A 17,013-nucleotide genomic window follows, 5' to 3' on the forward strand; every position below is an offset into this window, starting at 1 on the left:
AGCAGCGCTTCTTTTTTTGAAAGAGCTTTTTACAACACAGGACTCTACTTAAGATGGCTGTCATCGGCGGGGAAACTATTCCTACATGGGACTTGTGTTTCCCCTTTTTTTCTTGAAATGCGATGAAGAAAGGTCCACATTTCATTTGGTGATGCGCCGTCAATCCCTGCCAATGTACCATATTAAGGTTTGTTTACTCAGGCTTAGGAAAAAGATTGAAATTGAAAACAATATAAAAGGATGCAATGATAGAAAAGAGAATTTTGAGTTTTAACTTAAGGAGTTTATGTCTTTAGCTAGTTCAGCTGTCGTCATGGTCAATGAAAAAAATAAAAGTAAGCACGTGGATTTTTTTTTTTTTTTTTTCGAATATTGTTTCATTGTTTTATTATTTTTTTATATTTAAGAGTTCTTTCCAATGAAAAACCTTCAGGCTCCTTGAAACGTTCTGGTTTGCTGACATGGAAATAGTAAAAACAACAAAAAAAACTTCCCCCTTCTCATCTGATCTGTAAAGACTCCGACCAATCATCTAAATGTTATTGAAGTTGATTTGTAGAATATTGTTTTGGACACCTGGTATACTGGAAAATGGCAGAATAATCTCCAGGAGAATTGTTTTTGTTTTATTTTTTTTCCCAAGCAAGAGGTAATCTTAGGCATACACTGGTAGCTCTGCACAGGGTACTTTATTGAACTACGCCTCCCTTGGGAAATAAAAGCAACCTTTTGATACAGACGAAATACCACATAGATGAAATTGTATCTTTGTATTTTTATGGACAAACTAAAGATAACTTTCAACCTACTGAACCAGAAGAGTGAGTGTGTGTGTGCGCGTGCGTGTTTGTGTGTGTGTGGGAAGGGTACGGGAGGGAGGGGAGATTATTTGAAAACCTTTTTGGGGGGGGGGGGTCACAATTGGGTCCAGGGTTCACTGCAAACATGGGGTTGTAATTTGGTTCTGTTGGGAATCTTTTCTACTCAGGGTGGAGGATGGAATGAAAGGAAATTGGCTTTCTAAACAAAGGCCTATGGTTATAATACTAACACACAGTTCTGTTCTGTTTTGTTCCATATTGTGAAAGGCCTGGTAAACTACATTGGGTGGCTTTAAGGTCATCACCGGGCTACTACGTGTTTGGACTGTTGGTCCTTTTGTTCTGCTGGTGAGAGAGGGGTTTAGAAGGGTGGGGTTTTGGGGGGGAAAGCGTGAGGTTAAGGGATAAACTGTTCAGCAGTTGGGTCAATCCCAAAGTTCTTATGGGGGGAAAAGGTTTTTTTTTCTCCTTGTTTTATTGGATAAACACAAAGCAGCTTGCAAATAAAAAGAAAATGGAACGAAACAAGAATCCATACGTTTTATTCTGTAGCTTTCTTCCTGTCATGGGAATGAATGTTTATCCATCTGTTTTATGGATTTATTATTTTTTTATCTTAAACATTTGGAAAGAAAAAATAAAAGTACTTCATGTCTGTTTATCTTGAGCAATGTAAATGGTTATCGTGATTTGATTTACATTTGAAACTTGTTGAGTAATGTGTATGGTTTTTAAGAATAAAAGAAAATAATATTTAGCCTATTTGCAGGACCATGGCCTTCCTTCATGCAGTAGTATATTTTTTTGGATGTTTATGTATTGAACATGCAGAGAGGTTTCATTACCACATACAGTATACGGCTGGGCCACACAAAAAAGTAGACTAAACACCGAAAACATGGTCCCACACTAATGCGTAGAGAGCCTTCTTCAGCACATGTCAAGGATTCTCAATAGGGTTATGTTTTGAACTCTGGTGGGCAATCAATGTGTGGAAATGTCTCATGCTCCCTGAAACACACTTTCAAAATTTGAGCCCAATCATGAATTCTGGGATTGTAATCTTGGGATATGCCTGTGCCATCAGCAAAACATGGAGCTGACACCAAATGTTAAAGTGATTGCTGATGCCAATGATTCCATCCTTGTTTAAGATATGAGAAGCAACTTATTTCAGCAGGGTGGGTTCAAGGAACTTGAGCCATCATTTTCACTGATGAAAACGCCATCACAGAGTAAACCATAACACCATTGAGAATCTTTGGGATCTACTGGAGAAGGCCTTGCACTACAGCACTCAGACTCATCATCATCAGTGCAAGATCTTGTTGAAAAATTAATGCAACATTTTTTTTTAGATATTGCAGACACTCGCTGACACAATAACAGCAAATAGGTGCCATAATCAAAGCTAAAGGCGATGCATATTTTGAGTATGCAACCTTTTTTTTTGGTGGCAACTTTGTTTTGGCCCAACAGTGTTTCATACCACACTGACACACCTCGGCCTGTTTGGTTGCTTCACAGAGTTTAAGTCCAATGTATAATATTTCATATTATTTCCAAATGTATACTGCTGTTTCACAAATGTCACCTAAATACCATCAAGTATTGATTATGGCTTGAAAATGAACTTTGTCCATCCTATAAATATAACTCTTTTGTATCCTAGACAGTAGTTCTAGACATCTTGGGCTGCCAACCCTACTCTGGCCAGACCAGTGCCAGTTAATTTACTTCACGTACAAAGATCAAATTTGTGAATAAACATAAGCTTGCATACGTTTTGGAAATAGACAACTAACATTACACACAGTACTTTTAGACATTGGACAATAGTAGCATTAGATAGCATTACACCTCCACATCTGATGTGGAATTATCTGTAGTAAATCAGTTCTCTTGTTAGGCACGTTTCGTACGGTAAGTGAAAATAAAATAAGGTTAAAAAGTATCTGCTATGTTGCCTCGAATCTGGTTAGGATAGGAGGGTAGCCTACATTTGAAACTTAAGTAATGACTGAAATGTAATTTCTCAGGCATGGTATTGTTGATTGTTATCTGCCCACTCCAGGCCTAAATGATTGATCTGCATTCAACTATAAGCTTCAGTTTAATCTCCCTGACATCACCTGTGAAGTGACTAAGTTGCAACCCTTTAACTGTAATACCAACTATAAGAGTTTCGTCGTGTGTACATTCACAAGCGGGAAATTCGGTAAGTAGGCCTTAGGATACCCCCTCAATTGAAAGATCTCGAAGTATAGTCCCTGAGTTTTTTTGCATACCGCACACAATGAAATTGCATTTACTGTATTCCTCACCTGGAATCAGTCCTCAGTCTGACGCCCTAACCGCTTAGCCATGACTGCCCTATGCTTAAGTTAAATATGTTTCAAAAAAATAAATGCATTAGACAAGGGATTAGATAAGAAATCACCAAAGTGAAAGGCTGAATGGTAATAAAAACATGACTTAAGGAAAAGAACAGTAAGATAAATACAGCAATTAAAATAAAACCAATAAGTTAAGTTTTACGAACGTGCCAAGTGGACAAGTGGCAAGCAAGCAAGCTCTCTATTCCTCTAGAACAAGACCTTCATTATATGACCCAATATACCATAGAGGCCTATATTTTTATGTTCTTCAGACAAAGATAATAAAGTAGATAATAAAATGTGTGCAGACCTAGCGATGACCAAACATAAATATACAAAAATTGTAGGCTTAACAGCCTCGTTTTATCAGTTTTACCAATTAGCGGACTAGGCAGTTGCCTAGGCCCTAGGGCAGACGTGGGCAAACCTAGGCCCGGGGGCCACATGCGGCGCCCTGAGCCATTTCATGTGGCCCCCAGAGCCATTACAAGAAAGACAACTTTTAAATCCAAATTCAAACGGTTACTCAATATTCTTAAAATGCTACCTAAAACAAGAGTCTTGCAAATTTAAAATTAACCAAATACATGGGCTTCTAAATACATTTAATTACAATGTGCAGGAATATCATTGCTGCCAAGTTACGTCATCGTACACTATGTTTTATCATTGACATGGGCATCCGGCCCTTCGGTCAATATTCTAAACCAAATGCGGCCCTCGGGCCTAAATAATTGCCCACTCCTGCCCTAGGGCCACACCGATTATGCCCATTGTGAGAGGCCCCCAACTGTCGCCCTATCAGAGTAAATATCAGAGAAAGTCATTCAAAAGGGCCCCATAACTACATTTTGCCTAGGGAGGGCCCTCAAATGGGTAGAAGTGCTTCTGGAAGTAGGTTAGAAATATAAAGTTATTTCAAAGGAACACCATGGAGTGTGATGAAGACAACCAGACCATCTCATAATCGGTATGATCTTAGGGTAAAGAACTGAAGTTCCACGTATGCTCCAGGCGTTCTATGTTCCCTGTGTTGCAGGCAGCCAGGCTACATGAGGACTTTTCTACGCTATGTGTGCATGTGTACATGCCCAGTCCCACTCCAGCAATGTTTACAATACCTAACCTAAAGTTAAAGGACAACACAAACTACTTCTAATCTGGACGTGTGTGCATGTGTACATGCCCAGTCCCACTCCAGCAATATTTACAATATCTAACCTAAAGTTAAAGGACAACACAAACTACTTCTAATCTGGATGTCTAAAATCTGCAATCATCTTTATCCTAACCTGAAACACTTCATATCTTGGAACTTTCACCACAATCTATTCCTAACTGTAACCTGTTAATGCAGATTCCTGGAGAAAACATGTTTTATTTAGCTTACTTACCTTTCATTTCATTTATCCAATGCCGTACAAAATCACTGGGAAGTGTAAGGGGTGATGATGACTCTCTCTAGACTTGCCCAGAGGCTTTTTCTAGGAAGAATAACTTGGCTTGGCCCCTGCATTAGCTTGCTGACATTTGGAAATGGGTTGTTTGGCTCCCTTCGAACAGAAGGCACCGAGCGCCATCTAGTGGAAAGATACACACAGCACAACCATATGCTAAACACGCCCTTTTATTAAACGTCATAGGGTGAACTGGGGTTTCTGCCCATGGACGAGTCTCACACTATGCTATGTGCGAAAAGAAAGTCAGTAGACAGTCCAACTCTGCAAGACGTTGTTTATAAGTAACCAGGAAGGTTATGGTAGGAGGATGACTCGCCGCGATTCAACCGTACGTACTGTCTATTGCATTTGAGTGTTAAGTCTATGAAAATGCAACGAAACTGTCAACTTCTCTTAACTTAGCTAGCTAGCTGGCTAGCTTTGAGTCTCGTGAGTTTACCTGTTGTAAACAATCCATTGTTAGTACCTGTAACGTTTTTAATGCACTGTGTTGACTGAACAGTTTGTCTTTCGGCTAGTTAGCATGTAGCAGCCTTTGCCTCTCCACGAAACAGAACTGTCACCTGTCCTTTGCACTTGCTGTGTTATCTTGTCTGACTCCTGGCTAGCTGTGTGACCTGTCCTGGCTAGAAAAAAAACTGTTCATGTACAATCTTGAGTAGTAGACGTCTTGGGGATCTTGCTGTGTCAACTGTCTGCTGCCTGCAGAGTGACGAGGGGGAGGACTGCGACTCGTCTTCCCGTACTATCATGAAGGAATGGTGGCTTCATGTGGGTTTGATTTGCGTGCCACTGGTGGCAGTGTACCTGCACGTCCCAGCGCCTCAGCTGTCACCAGCACTGCAGAACTGGCGGGCGACTGGCGATTATTTCACCTTTCGGGACAGCAGTGTGTATTACAGAGGTAGGATCCGTCGCATGGTTTAACTTCTCTGTCTTTATAAGTTTTATGTTGTTTGGTTTGCGAGTTATGGCATCTTGAAAGAGCTGGCATTTGCTATTCCTTGTAACAGAGTCTTTTGGGGCTCGGGGAAGCTCTGATGTTGTCATACTTTTACACGGCTTTCCCACCTCCAGCCTTGACTGGTACAAGGTAAGTTATCAGTAGTAAAGCTGTTACTACGTGGTGTAAAGTTGACTTGATTAAGTGTTCTCGAAATAGCCTTCGACTTATCAGTCCGTATGATGGCACTGTCACTTGTTTTTAATTTCAAAGAGTTACATTTTGCTAGTTACATTTTGCTAGTTACAATTTTGCAACAGTGTAGAGCTACATTCAAAGCCCCATAACCTTGCAGCGAATGCTTCTGAATTATCAATGTGTCTTGTAAGTTCTTCTTAATTGTTTTGTGTTTTCAGATATGGGAGCATTTGAATCAGCGGTTTAGCAGAGTGATAGCACTAGACTTCTTGGGCTTCGGCTTTAGTGATAAACCTGTGAGTATTCTCAACTCTTGCAATCAAATGTCAAGTTGTTTTGTGGACAATGTATTTCACACATGATATGACAGCGAGAACTCTGACTAATGCACCACTATAAATGCCGATATTAAAATAATATGATATAAAAGCAGAAAAATTGTCAAAATGTTCATGTACTAAATGTATTCTGTTAGTAAGCAATACTGCTACACGCACGATTGTAGCCTACATGTTCTCTGACATGACATATTTCACCCATTTTTGCAAGTTAATAACAAATGTTTAATATTGCTGCTGTATCCTTTGTGCCAGAGGCCTCATAGGTACTCCATATTCGAGCAGGCCAGCATAGTCGAGGCACTGGTCTCTCACCTGGGCTTGGCCGAACACAAGATCAACATCCTGTCTCACGACTATGGAGACACGGTGGCACTGGAGTTACTGTACAGGTACACACACACACACACACACACACACACACACACACACACACACACACACACACACACACACACACACACACACACACACACACACACACACCCAGTACTGTATTGCTTTACAAAGAGACATGTAGGGGTGGAGTTAGTATTACTGATACTCGTGTAAGGCGTGTAAAATTCAAGCAGATTTTGATGATGGATCTATAGAGGCGCATTTATTTAGTGGATTCCCCCAAAGTGCATGTCATTGCTGATCAAAAAGTTACAAATCAGTTTGCAGTTGTACACTGTGTGCAGAATTATTAGGCAAGTAAGGTTTTTTTTTTTTTGGACCATATTGTCCATTTTATGCACATTTTCCAACTGTAACTTGTACAAACATGAAAGCCTATTGGATTGAAGCATTCTAGGTAATGCATATGTGTATTCCGAGGGGGAGCGATCTAAGCAACCCAACACTGTAAATCAGGTGTGCATAATTATTATTATGAGTGCTGAACACCTTGTTCTTCTGGACGTTTGATGAAGGATTCTGTTCTGGAACATGACAGCACTGCAAGGTAATAGTTTTTAAAGGTTGGAATTGGAAAATGTGCATAAAATGGACGATATGGTCAAAAAAACTTGTTCGACTAATAATTCTGGACAATGTGTAGTTAGTTGTGCTGCTGGTTGTTAGTTGTTGGTGGAAGTGATGTGGAGAAAGACAGCTGGTTTGTGAGGTTTACATGTCATTGCCTTTAAAGACCGATCTACAAATAGATGTGTTCAAACTCTGTATTTTTTCTTTTCCATATCACCCAGGACGAGAAGTAGGTCAATTCCACACATCACTGATAGCAAGGAGAAAAGTCAGCTCTTGCAGCCTTCAATGCCACTGATTCAGACTATCTCCAGTCGCGCATGTTTGAGAAAAAAAAAAAAAGTTTTTGTCCTAAGTCGGTAGTAGTTATCTTCCTCAGACCGCGCTCTTCCGTCTTGTTGGTGCGTCTCTGAAGTAACCAAGCAATTAGGGAATGGATCGCACTGATGAAGGCTCTTGCAGCCAATATGTCTGTCTGGCCCTGCAATGTTTCAATAAAAGAAAATAAAAAGAAAGAAGAAAAAACTGAGTGCGATCCACTCCCTAATTGCTTAAGTCGGTAGTAGGAAATGGAACCACCACTCATCATCTACAATTGCAAAGCTGTTCCGTTCCCCCAAAACATGCTTGGAGCTGGTATAATGACCAGAGGTGCTTTTCACCTAATTACACTTTGAGGAGACATTGGGCTTAATGTGGAGACACTATTTTGTGTTATGTTATGTCAATGTCTTTGCATGGATGGAGAGAAACATCATTTTAAATTCCTTGTAAGACCTGTGTGCGTATGAAGAAACTGACCATAAATGCTGAGTTGACTTTGCTTTTTTAGTCTCGGTATTGCTTGAAAATGTTGTGGCTCTTACATCATTCTGATGACGCTGGACGGCCGGCAGCTAGCATTCCTTCAGACAAATAGTCTGCTTGCAATTTAACAGCCATAGATTGCATTGGGATTTTAAACCTGTCAGTAATGTCTCCTTTCCTTCGCTTGCACCAAGCACAAAAATAGATTTACACTGCTACTTGTGCAGCGTTGGGGAGAAAGAATTGTGGCGATGACAATGAGCATAGTTTTTTAATGTTGCTGTAAGAGGGGCTGATGCTGTGAACTGTGCAATTGTCAAGTGTGGTTATGGTTGTAATGTCACATACTACAATAATAATAATCTGCACTTTTTTATGTCACGTTTCTATTCCCTTCTCCAATTTGATCTCTGTCTGTGTGTGAACCATGAAGGAGTGACCACAATCGGACAGGACATCTCCTGATTAAAAGTCTATGCCTCTCCAATGGAGGTAAGAGCACCATGAACATATAAGCTTAAAAACCGCAAACTAGCCTGGCGAGTCAGAGTAAAACGTGAAAAGTCAATGAAGGGTTCCTGTTTCAAATATTTTGTTTTTATGTTGAGTACAGCACACTTGCTGGTGGATGTGGCATTAAGTGAAACGGTGAAGAAGAGCACTCAAATTTTTACTGGCGAATAAACAAGTACACATCTGAGAGTGCCGTCACGATTTCGGGGAAAAACTGGCAGGCACAAGTGTGTGGTGGATAAATCATACAGTGTGAGTGTGACTCGTCCACTTGACAACACAACATTGAAACTAGTGATGTACTGTAAGAAGGCTCTGAGGTTTGACCGGAATGATGCTCATGCAATGTTGATTTAACTGTGACTGTCTACACTGTGTTTGTGTTTGTGTCTGGTCTCTGATCTGAAAATAAAGTAAATATCTGTGGTTTGCTTTGCAGGGATATTTCCAGAAACCCATCACCCAAGATTCCTGCAGAAGGTTAGTGGTGCGTGCGTGCGTGCGTGCGTGCGTGCGTGCGTGCGTGCGTGCGTGCGTGCGTGCGTGCGTGCGTGCGTGCGTGCGTGCGTGCGTGCGTGCGTGCGTGCGTGCGTGCGTGCGTGCGTGCGTGTGTGTGTGTGTGTGTGTGTGTCAGATAGAAAGAGAGCGCACATGGATGTTTTATTTAAAACTGTACAATGTAAACTTTTCAGTTATTATGCATAGTATTCCCATTAATAAGCTTTATGTTGATTAATCAGCTACGTTCTCGGTTACAAAAACCCATAGCTACTGTATGTCCTCAGGTTACCTCTAGCATTCCTGAGAGAGGACAGAATCATTAACAAACTCAAACAAGCGTTGTCCATAGTTTTCCTGTAGGGCAGGGGTCGACTAGCCAGGCCGTGCCCTCCTAGTGATGCAACACCTTCAGCGTTGCTGCTAGTCAGGTCAAGAGCAATGCAAGTGCTTTCTGAGCTCCCGAAAAATTGGGAACTCCTCCCACTTTGTCGGGAAGCAAACAACCATTAGCAAACCAAGAGACGCTGGTCAACCATGCCGTTTGGGAAATGTTAATCGTTATGCTCTTTGTCAGACCAAGTCTCGAGGAGATTTGAAAGTCGATGATAATCAGGCTAGGGGTCGACTAAACTGAACACTAAGTTGATAGGGATGCCACAGGCAGGAAGTGAATTCAGACCTCTCCATTCATTGGTCTCCTCAGGTGCTGAAGGACTCAGGCGTTCTAGGCCCTGTACTCACACGCCTCATGAACTACTACCTCTTCGCCAGAGGGTACGTGGTCTGTCTGTCTGTATTTGCCTTGTGGCTGTCTGTCAGTTTGCCTGTCTGTGTGTCTGTCTGTCAGTTTGCCTGTCTGTATGTCTACCTGCCTAGTGCCCACTACCTGTCTGTTTGTCTGCATTTTAGGAAGTTATTTGAACTTGAACAACTCTTTCCTGACATTGCACCATTGATAGCGATCAGTTTCTAGGCAGAAGGTACTCTAGGCAAGGCAAATGAAAAGTTGATCCATCTGAACAGCCTTTAGATTTTTTGGTACTGTAATTTACTGTGTAAATACATGTACCTACTGTGGTCTTGCTTTACAATACAATAAACATACAGTGCCATGAGAAAGTTTGGGCACCCTTTTGGAAAATCATTACATCGGTTTATTTCTCGTTGAGCTTTTAAAGTAGCAACTTCCTTTTAACAAATGTTAAACTTTAGGGAAAGAGAAACATTTCAGCTGTGGAAGAATTTTCATAGTTGTTATAGAAAGAATTTTATGTGGATTTAAACAAAAATATGCGTGTGCATAAATATGGGCACCCCAAAGAAGGTATACCATTAATATGAAGTAGAGCTCACCTTTGCTGATCTAATGGCCTTTGGATGCTTGCTATACGAGAAGACAAGTTCCAACTGCCTGGTGCTACTGAGTAGTTGCCAATTATTCTATCTAGAACCGCTCTAATTCAGTCAGGTTACTCATCTGTCTTCTTTAGACATCCTGGTTCACATAAATTCATTCTTTTTCAATGATGGTGATATCTCAAGATTGGTATGACCATTTCAAGACATTGTACTTGTTGTTTTGCATTAACTCATTGTTGAATTTTGATCAGTGCAGTGCAAACACTGTCCTGCTGGAAAGTCCAAACTCTGCTCAGCTCTAATTCTGTGACAGACACTTGAACATTCTTTTGGCAAATATGCTATTTGAAAAGAATTAGTGAGGCCCTTAACTGTAATACGTTTTACAGTGGGTGTACTATCCACGCAGACCTATAGTAGGGTGTGTTTTAGACCAGAGATCATACAATTTATGGGTGCATTTTTTGCCATGTCCACCTCTCATTACAAATAACTATAGCTCAATCTCATCTGACCACACTATGATTTCCCAAAATGCTTTTAGCTTGTCCAGATAAGCTTTCTGCATGAGTTTAACAATTTATTTCTGATGGATACACAGGAAAGCCTTTTTATTCGTCACCCATCCAATGAGCTTTTGGCTTGTGAAAAGTATACGTGGAAGGACCCATATCTAAGTCTGCACTATCAGCTATGTAAGGGTTAACGTTCGGCGAGAAGGTCGCTACCGTGGAATAGCAGCACGACAGAGAGAATCTTTAGACCCCGACGCGGAGCGGAGGGGTCTTGTTCTCTCTGAAGTGCTGCTATTCCACAAAGCGACCGACTCGCCGAAAGTTAACCCGCTTATTATATGGATATACTTAAATGACTCACACATGGCGGGGACATTTCTTTAGGCCTATTTAATGTTAAGATTGTTGCTGCGCAAAACAAAACAGTGCCGTTGTGGAACACCGCTAGGCAACAGCTAGGTAGCCAGGACAACAGGTGTTGTCTATCACAGCTGATTAGAGTCTTGTTGAAAAGTCGCTTTAGCAGTGAAAAGTCTTGTTGCCATTGACAGCGGTCTGTTATAGACCAACCCGTCCGTTATCGAAAAATAACAGACGTGCGAACGTTGGGGAGCCCCGTTGAAATGAATGGAGCATTCGACCGATGATGTCACAACCATATAATAAGTAAGGGTTAACGTTCGGCGAGAAGGTCGCTACCGTGGAATAGCAGCACGACAGAGAGAATCTTTAGACCCCGACGCGGAGCGGAGGGGTCTTGTTCTCTCTGAAGTGCTGCTATTCCACAAAGCGACCGACTCGCCGAAAGTTAACCCGCTTATTATATGGATATACTTAAATGATTCACACATGGCGGGGACATTTCTTTAGACCTATTTAATGTTAAGATTGTTGCTGCGCAAAACAAAACAGTGCCGTTGTGGAACACCGCTAGGCAACAGCTAGGTAGCCAGGACAGGTGTTGTCTATCACAGCAGCTGATTAGAGTGACAAAAGACCGGACCCCCTGCGGACTCGAGTGATATGAAACATTCGCTTTAGCCACTGACTTGTATACAAGCCAGTGGCTTTAGCAGTGAACGTCTTGTTGCCATTGACAGCGGTAGCCAGGACAACGGGTGCTGTCTATCACAGCAGCTGATTAGAGTCTTGTTGAAAAGTCGCTTTAGCAGTGAAAAGTCTTGTTGCCATTGACAGCGGTCTGTTATAGACCAACCCGTCCGTTATCGAAAAATAACAGACGTCCGAACGTTGGGGAGCCCCGTTGAAATGAATGGAGCATTCGACAGATGACGTCACAACCATATAATAAGGTCTTGTAATTCTATGGAGGTGTTCTGTAGTGTGCCTGTTTCCATTCTTACCATCCTTTAGCCATTCCCTTTTAACTATTTTTCAACAAACTACAGTTTGTTTAGGGCCCACCATATTCCACTCTCCAAGACAGAACTTAGGACAAGCCTCGTCTGCCATTTTGTATGATGAATATAATTTTAATGACCAATCATGTCTGTCTTGGTGACTGAAGGGATTCCAAAGTCATTAAAACCAGTTTGTGCTGCAAAGGTGAGCTCAACTTCATATTAATGCTATACCTTCTTTGGGGTGCCCATATTTATGCACACGTCTATTTTTGTTTAAATCCACATAAAATTCTTTCTATAACACCTATGAAAATTCTTCCACTGCTGCAATGTTTCTCTTTCCCTACAGTCTAACATATGTTACAATAAAGTTGCTACTTTAAAAGTTCAACGAGAAATAAACCGATGTAATGATTTTCCAAAAGGGTGCCCAAACTTTCTCATGGCATGTAGTTTTTGACATGGGTTTGCTTGCTACAGGCAAGGGCATGCATTTCAGGCCAGATAAAATGCAGACACAGCTCCGTTTGTCTGCGACGAGGCCTTCAAGGAAAATATTTATCTTGTTGGTGTATGGTGTGATTAAACCTCATTCCAAAGGTTAGTAGTTAGCTCGGCTGAGAAAAAGATAACACAATTTCAAGCTCAGGATTGTTATTGGTTACACTGTCGGGTATCAGTCATTCTGTTGTTATCAGCAGAACAGAGTGTGTTGTAGTGGCAGATAAGTGCAAGTCCATGAAGTCAGTCAGACTCACTGGTCACTCAGAACTTCACGCGAGGCCACACATTAATGATGTGCTGTGGAGTTTGCCTGGTTGGTTCACACCAGACAAAATCACCAGTGACTGAATTTCTTGAAGTGGAGGTGTGGTTAACAATTGCCAACGGCCATTTATTTGGCCATATACAGTACGTAGCCCATAGCCAAATCGTGTCAGTCAGTCCAACTGCAAGCTTCCATAGAGTACATAAGTGACCTGGAAGCATGTTGTTTTTCTTCTTAGCATTTACTGTAGGTAATGTCATGATGGGTCCTAAGCTCCGAATATATATGAAGGAATTTATGGTGTTTCCCAGACCTGTCTCAAATAAGGCATGAGTGAAAAAAACGCAAATTGCAACCCCCCACTTTTTTGCCACTTGGTTTTTATGAGATGTATGGTGATGGCAAAATGCTACTCAATTTCGGTTGTATCCCCAACAGGCTGAAGTAGCATTTTGCCATCACCATACATCTCATAAAAACCAAGTGGCTAAAAAGTAGGGGGTTGCAATTTGCGTTTTTTTTTCACTCATGCCTTATTGAATGTTGAGTGTAATGATGTACCTTGTTTGTGTGTGCAGCATAGGGGAGGTGTTTGGGCCCTTCACCCAGCCCACAGATACAGAGTTCTGGGACATGTGGACAGTCATCCGCTTCCAGGATGGAAACCTCGTCATGGACAGGTACGCAGGCCTCATGCCCAAGGACAGATTACTTACTGCATGGGCCTACTGGGCCCTCACCCAGGGCTCCAAGAGCCAAGGGGGCCCTTAAACACAAGCTCCTATATTTCCAATCTCCTGTCGTGGTAGCCCCATAATGCATGGCGTTCCAGCAGTGGAACACTGCAATAGTTATTTAAAGGTTAAGTACCATAGTACTGTACCACTATGACCTAATTAAGTGGTTTTCAAAGTGGGGGTCGGAGACACCTGGGGGGCACAGCTTGTTGGCAGGAAAAGTATAGCACAAAGTGAATAGTTTAATGAACCAAGTAACTAACGTAAACCAAATCATCAAAAAATAATCTAAACAATATTCTCAACCGCCTTATAATAATCTATTACATCTCTGAACATTTCTACATCATTATCTGATGATTGCCCCTGTCTCTGTCCTCAGTATTTTACAGTACATTAACCAGAGGCTGAAGCACAGGGAGCGCTGGGTGGGGGCGCTCACCTCCACACTGGTCCCAGGTAAGATCAGGTGACCAAGTGTCTCTCTGTAGGGCTTGAGGAAGTTGCACACAGTTTTAATGGGATGTTCCTTATAACTAATACTCATCATGGAAAGGACTCAGGAGTCAGTAGCATTTAAGGCATTTGCAGAGAGCAAACCTTGGAGTTAATTCCTTGAACCATTATGGTGTGAAAGCAAACTGCCCTATGTTCAAGTTTTTTAGTGTGCTTTTTTTCTCTCAAATTGAATCCTTGTTAGTGCAGCAAATGCCTCGCTACTTGTCCGGATGTTGTACACAGCATCACACTTGTTACTACAATAACACTCAGACATATGAAATCAGCTTAACCTGACTTGTATTGTGGAAGTAGTAGACAACAATCTCAGGGGGTGTTGCAATGCATTTCCTCAAACTGTTAGTGGCGTGGGGTGAGTAATTCACAGAGGAGGAGGCCCACAGTTAGCTAATCTGCTTAGCGACAGGCAGGCAGGTAATCCACCCAGAGCCCATTACCCTATCTGCAACCCTGCTGACTTCGCCATCAAGGGGTCTGTTCCCACTTGGCACGGCATACAGCACAGTAGTACCTGGGCTATCGGCATGCTTTTACTAGCAGCACTGTCAGATGACGCAACCACAGCTAATGCCACTTTTGTAGTCATTAAATTAATATATAAACAATGCACAAACAATGAATGAACTTTTTCACATCCATCATCATCATCCAATCATTTCATTCATACAACAGTAGCTTTAGCTGTGGTTGCACCCCCTTGATGTCGGCTACTGAAATGTCAATGGCCCACCTGTTGGTCTGAGTCATGAACTGAATGACAGCATGTAGCACCTGCTATGGCTGCCTGTCTGCCTGTGTTAAGCTATTGCATCATTCTGAATCGCGCCTTTTGAGGAAGGGGGGTTATTTTGGGAAACAATCCTGAGAGACTGTGTGACAAATTTGTGATGAAATGGAACGCACTAGCTTTGTCAAGTGCTCACAATGTACTGGACATACAAAGGATTTGTGTACTTAAAGATGCACTGTGTAATATGTTTTGCAGTTTCTTTCCAGAATTCATTCTGCCCGTTCATAAATGTTAAATTTCTTTTTTACAAATACTTACCACCACCATCAAATTCTAACCACCATCAAATCAAGTATTTATTAAGAACAGGAAAATTGCACTTTCCATACATGAAAACGTGGGGCATTTTGAATTCCAGAAATATAGATTTTTAGCAGCAATACTTACTGTACTATAGGCATACTATTAAATATTAGTATATATTTTTGTAAATATTCAGTTCAGATCAAATTTGGCAGTTGGCAGCACAGTTTCAATGAGCAGCATAGTTGCAATACCTACTTTGGCCAGCATCCTACACAGTGCACCTTTTAACGCATGTACTGTAGAGAACTTCTTCTGATAATCTCCTTCTGTGCTGTGGTGTCTCTTCCATGTTCTCTCATCCTTTCTCTACCCTGCTAGTCCACATGATCTACGGCCCTCTGGATCCAGTGAACCCTCACCCCCAGTTCATCCGACACTACCAGTAAGTTAGTTGGTTTGTCCTGGAAGTCTCAATTCCTCTGCCACCACCTCCACCCTCTGTCTTTCACCCACTGTAGTTGGCAGTTAAAGGGGAATTCAGGCCAATTTCAATAATAAAAAAAACTCATTATTAGTTGGCTAGGATCTCGGGAAATGGCTGAACAAAAAAGACGTGCCTTCGGGGTACTGACAAATCAAAGGGTAGTGTAAGCAATACAACTGCTTGTTGAAATTGGACAGAACTCTAGTCTGCATTCTAAACAGTTTTCTCCTCTTCTGCATAAACACTTTCCACAGTAAATTATTTGGCAAACGTTAACTATAAATGTTTGAGTTAACCATTATAGGATCTCAAACAAATATATCGGACCCATAAGATGTTTTTTGTTTTGTTTTTTACTGTAGAAATACAACATGCACTGCATTAAATGTATGGCTGTCCGTTTTCAATGTTTATATGTTATAGTCTACACTATAGTGAATCTATGAGAAGCTGGTTTTCTTTTCTCTGCTTTGTTTAGGAAACTGGTGCAGAGATCCACCATATCTGTCCTAGATGAGCACATCAGCCATTATCCACAGCTAGAGGACCCAACGGGCTTCACAAACGCCTATTTCAACTTTATTAACTCCTTCTGAGGACTGAGGAACAAACTTTTTTTTTTTTAATTTACCATCTCACCAGCGGGTTACCATGAAGCCAGTATGCCCTCTCACTTCTCATCTGGGAAAGTGCTCGACTATTCTCCTGCCTCTAAACCCCGACAGTCTCAAGGCACACAAACTTCTCTTGGTGACAAACTGGATGATTCAAGAGTTTACCATTCGTCTTGTCAATCCTGGTTTCAGAAAGCAAAGACCACATTATTGCCACTTTTTCCCCTTCCAATACAGGTGGCTTCGGAGAGGCAGTCCAAACTCAATGCGATCAGCCCATTCTGAGCAGTTTGGATCAAATGGCTGGGACGTTTTTTTCTCTCCACAATCTGAAACTAGGATTCACCTTTTTGAATATTATGCAATTGTTTGAGAAGTAGGCCAGCAGAGTGTTTTTAAAAACCGCATGGCATGAATGCAAGAACCCGTCAGACTTGAGAGCTAGCGACTAGTCAGGCCGACTCGCATGTGAGGTTCCCAATGTTTTGAATGAAGTGGGAGCAAATGACTTGCCTTCAGTGTATAGCCAGTGGAATGTGGCTGTACAAGTGTACATGTAAAAATCTGTTCATTTCTGAACATCTTTTATTAAAATTGTTTTGTAAAAAAAAGTAATGTTTGCTTCCAAGATGTGTTGTCATTGCATACACTAAGGCAGTGTTTTTAAGGGCTGCAACTAACGATTACT

General features: G+C 41.5%; 1 protein-coding gene across 2 annotated transcripts; it reads left to right on the forward strand.

The window, feature by feature from the left end:
• Positions 1–4,854: 4,854 nt before the first annotated feature.
• Positions 4,855–16,936, forward strand: mest (mesoderm specific transcript). 2 transcript variants are annotated; one of them, XM_063217431.1, is made up of 12 exons: positions 4,855–4,987; positions 5,322–5,563; positions 5,673–5,752; positions 6,019–6,096; positions 6,394–6,530; positions 8,348–8,406; positions 8,867–8,907; positions 9,632–9,702; positions 13,514–13,615; positions 14,055–14,131; positions 15,606–15,669; positions 16,190–16,936. In XM_063217431.1, the coding sequence occupies exons 2-12, from the start codon at positions 5,410–5,412 to the stop codon at positions 16,305–16,307; spliced, it is 981 nt and encodes a 326-aa protein (XP_063073501.1). In that variant the 5' UTR covers positions 4,855–4,987; positions 5,322–5,409; the 3' UTR covers positions 16,308–16,936. The 2 variants fall into 2 exon arrangements, with proteins under 2 accessions (XP_063073501.1, XP_063073500.1); XM_063217430.1 differs by having other exon boundaries at positions 5,368–5,563.
• The last annotated feature ends 77 nt before the right edge of the window (positions 16,937–17,013 follow it).

Source organism: Engraulis encrasicolus, chromosome 15 (genome assembly GCF_034702125.1).
Source record: "Engraulis encrasicolus isolate BLACKSEA-1 chromosome 15, IST_EnEncr_1.0, whole genome shotgun sequence".
In the NCBI taxonomy this organism is placed as follows: domain Eukaryota; kingdom Metazoa; phylum Chordata; class Actinopteri; order Clupeiformes; family Engraulidae; genus Engraulis; species Engraulis encrasicolus.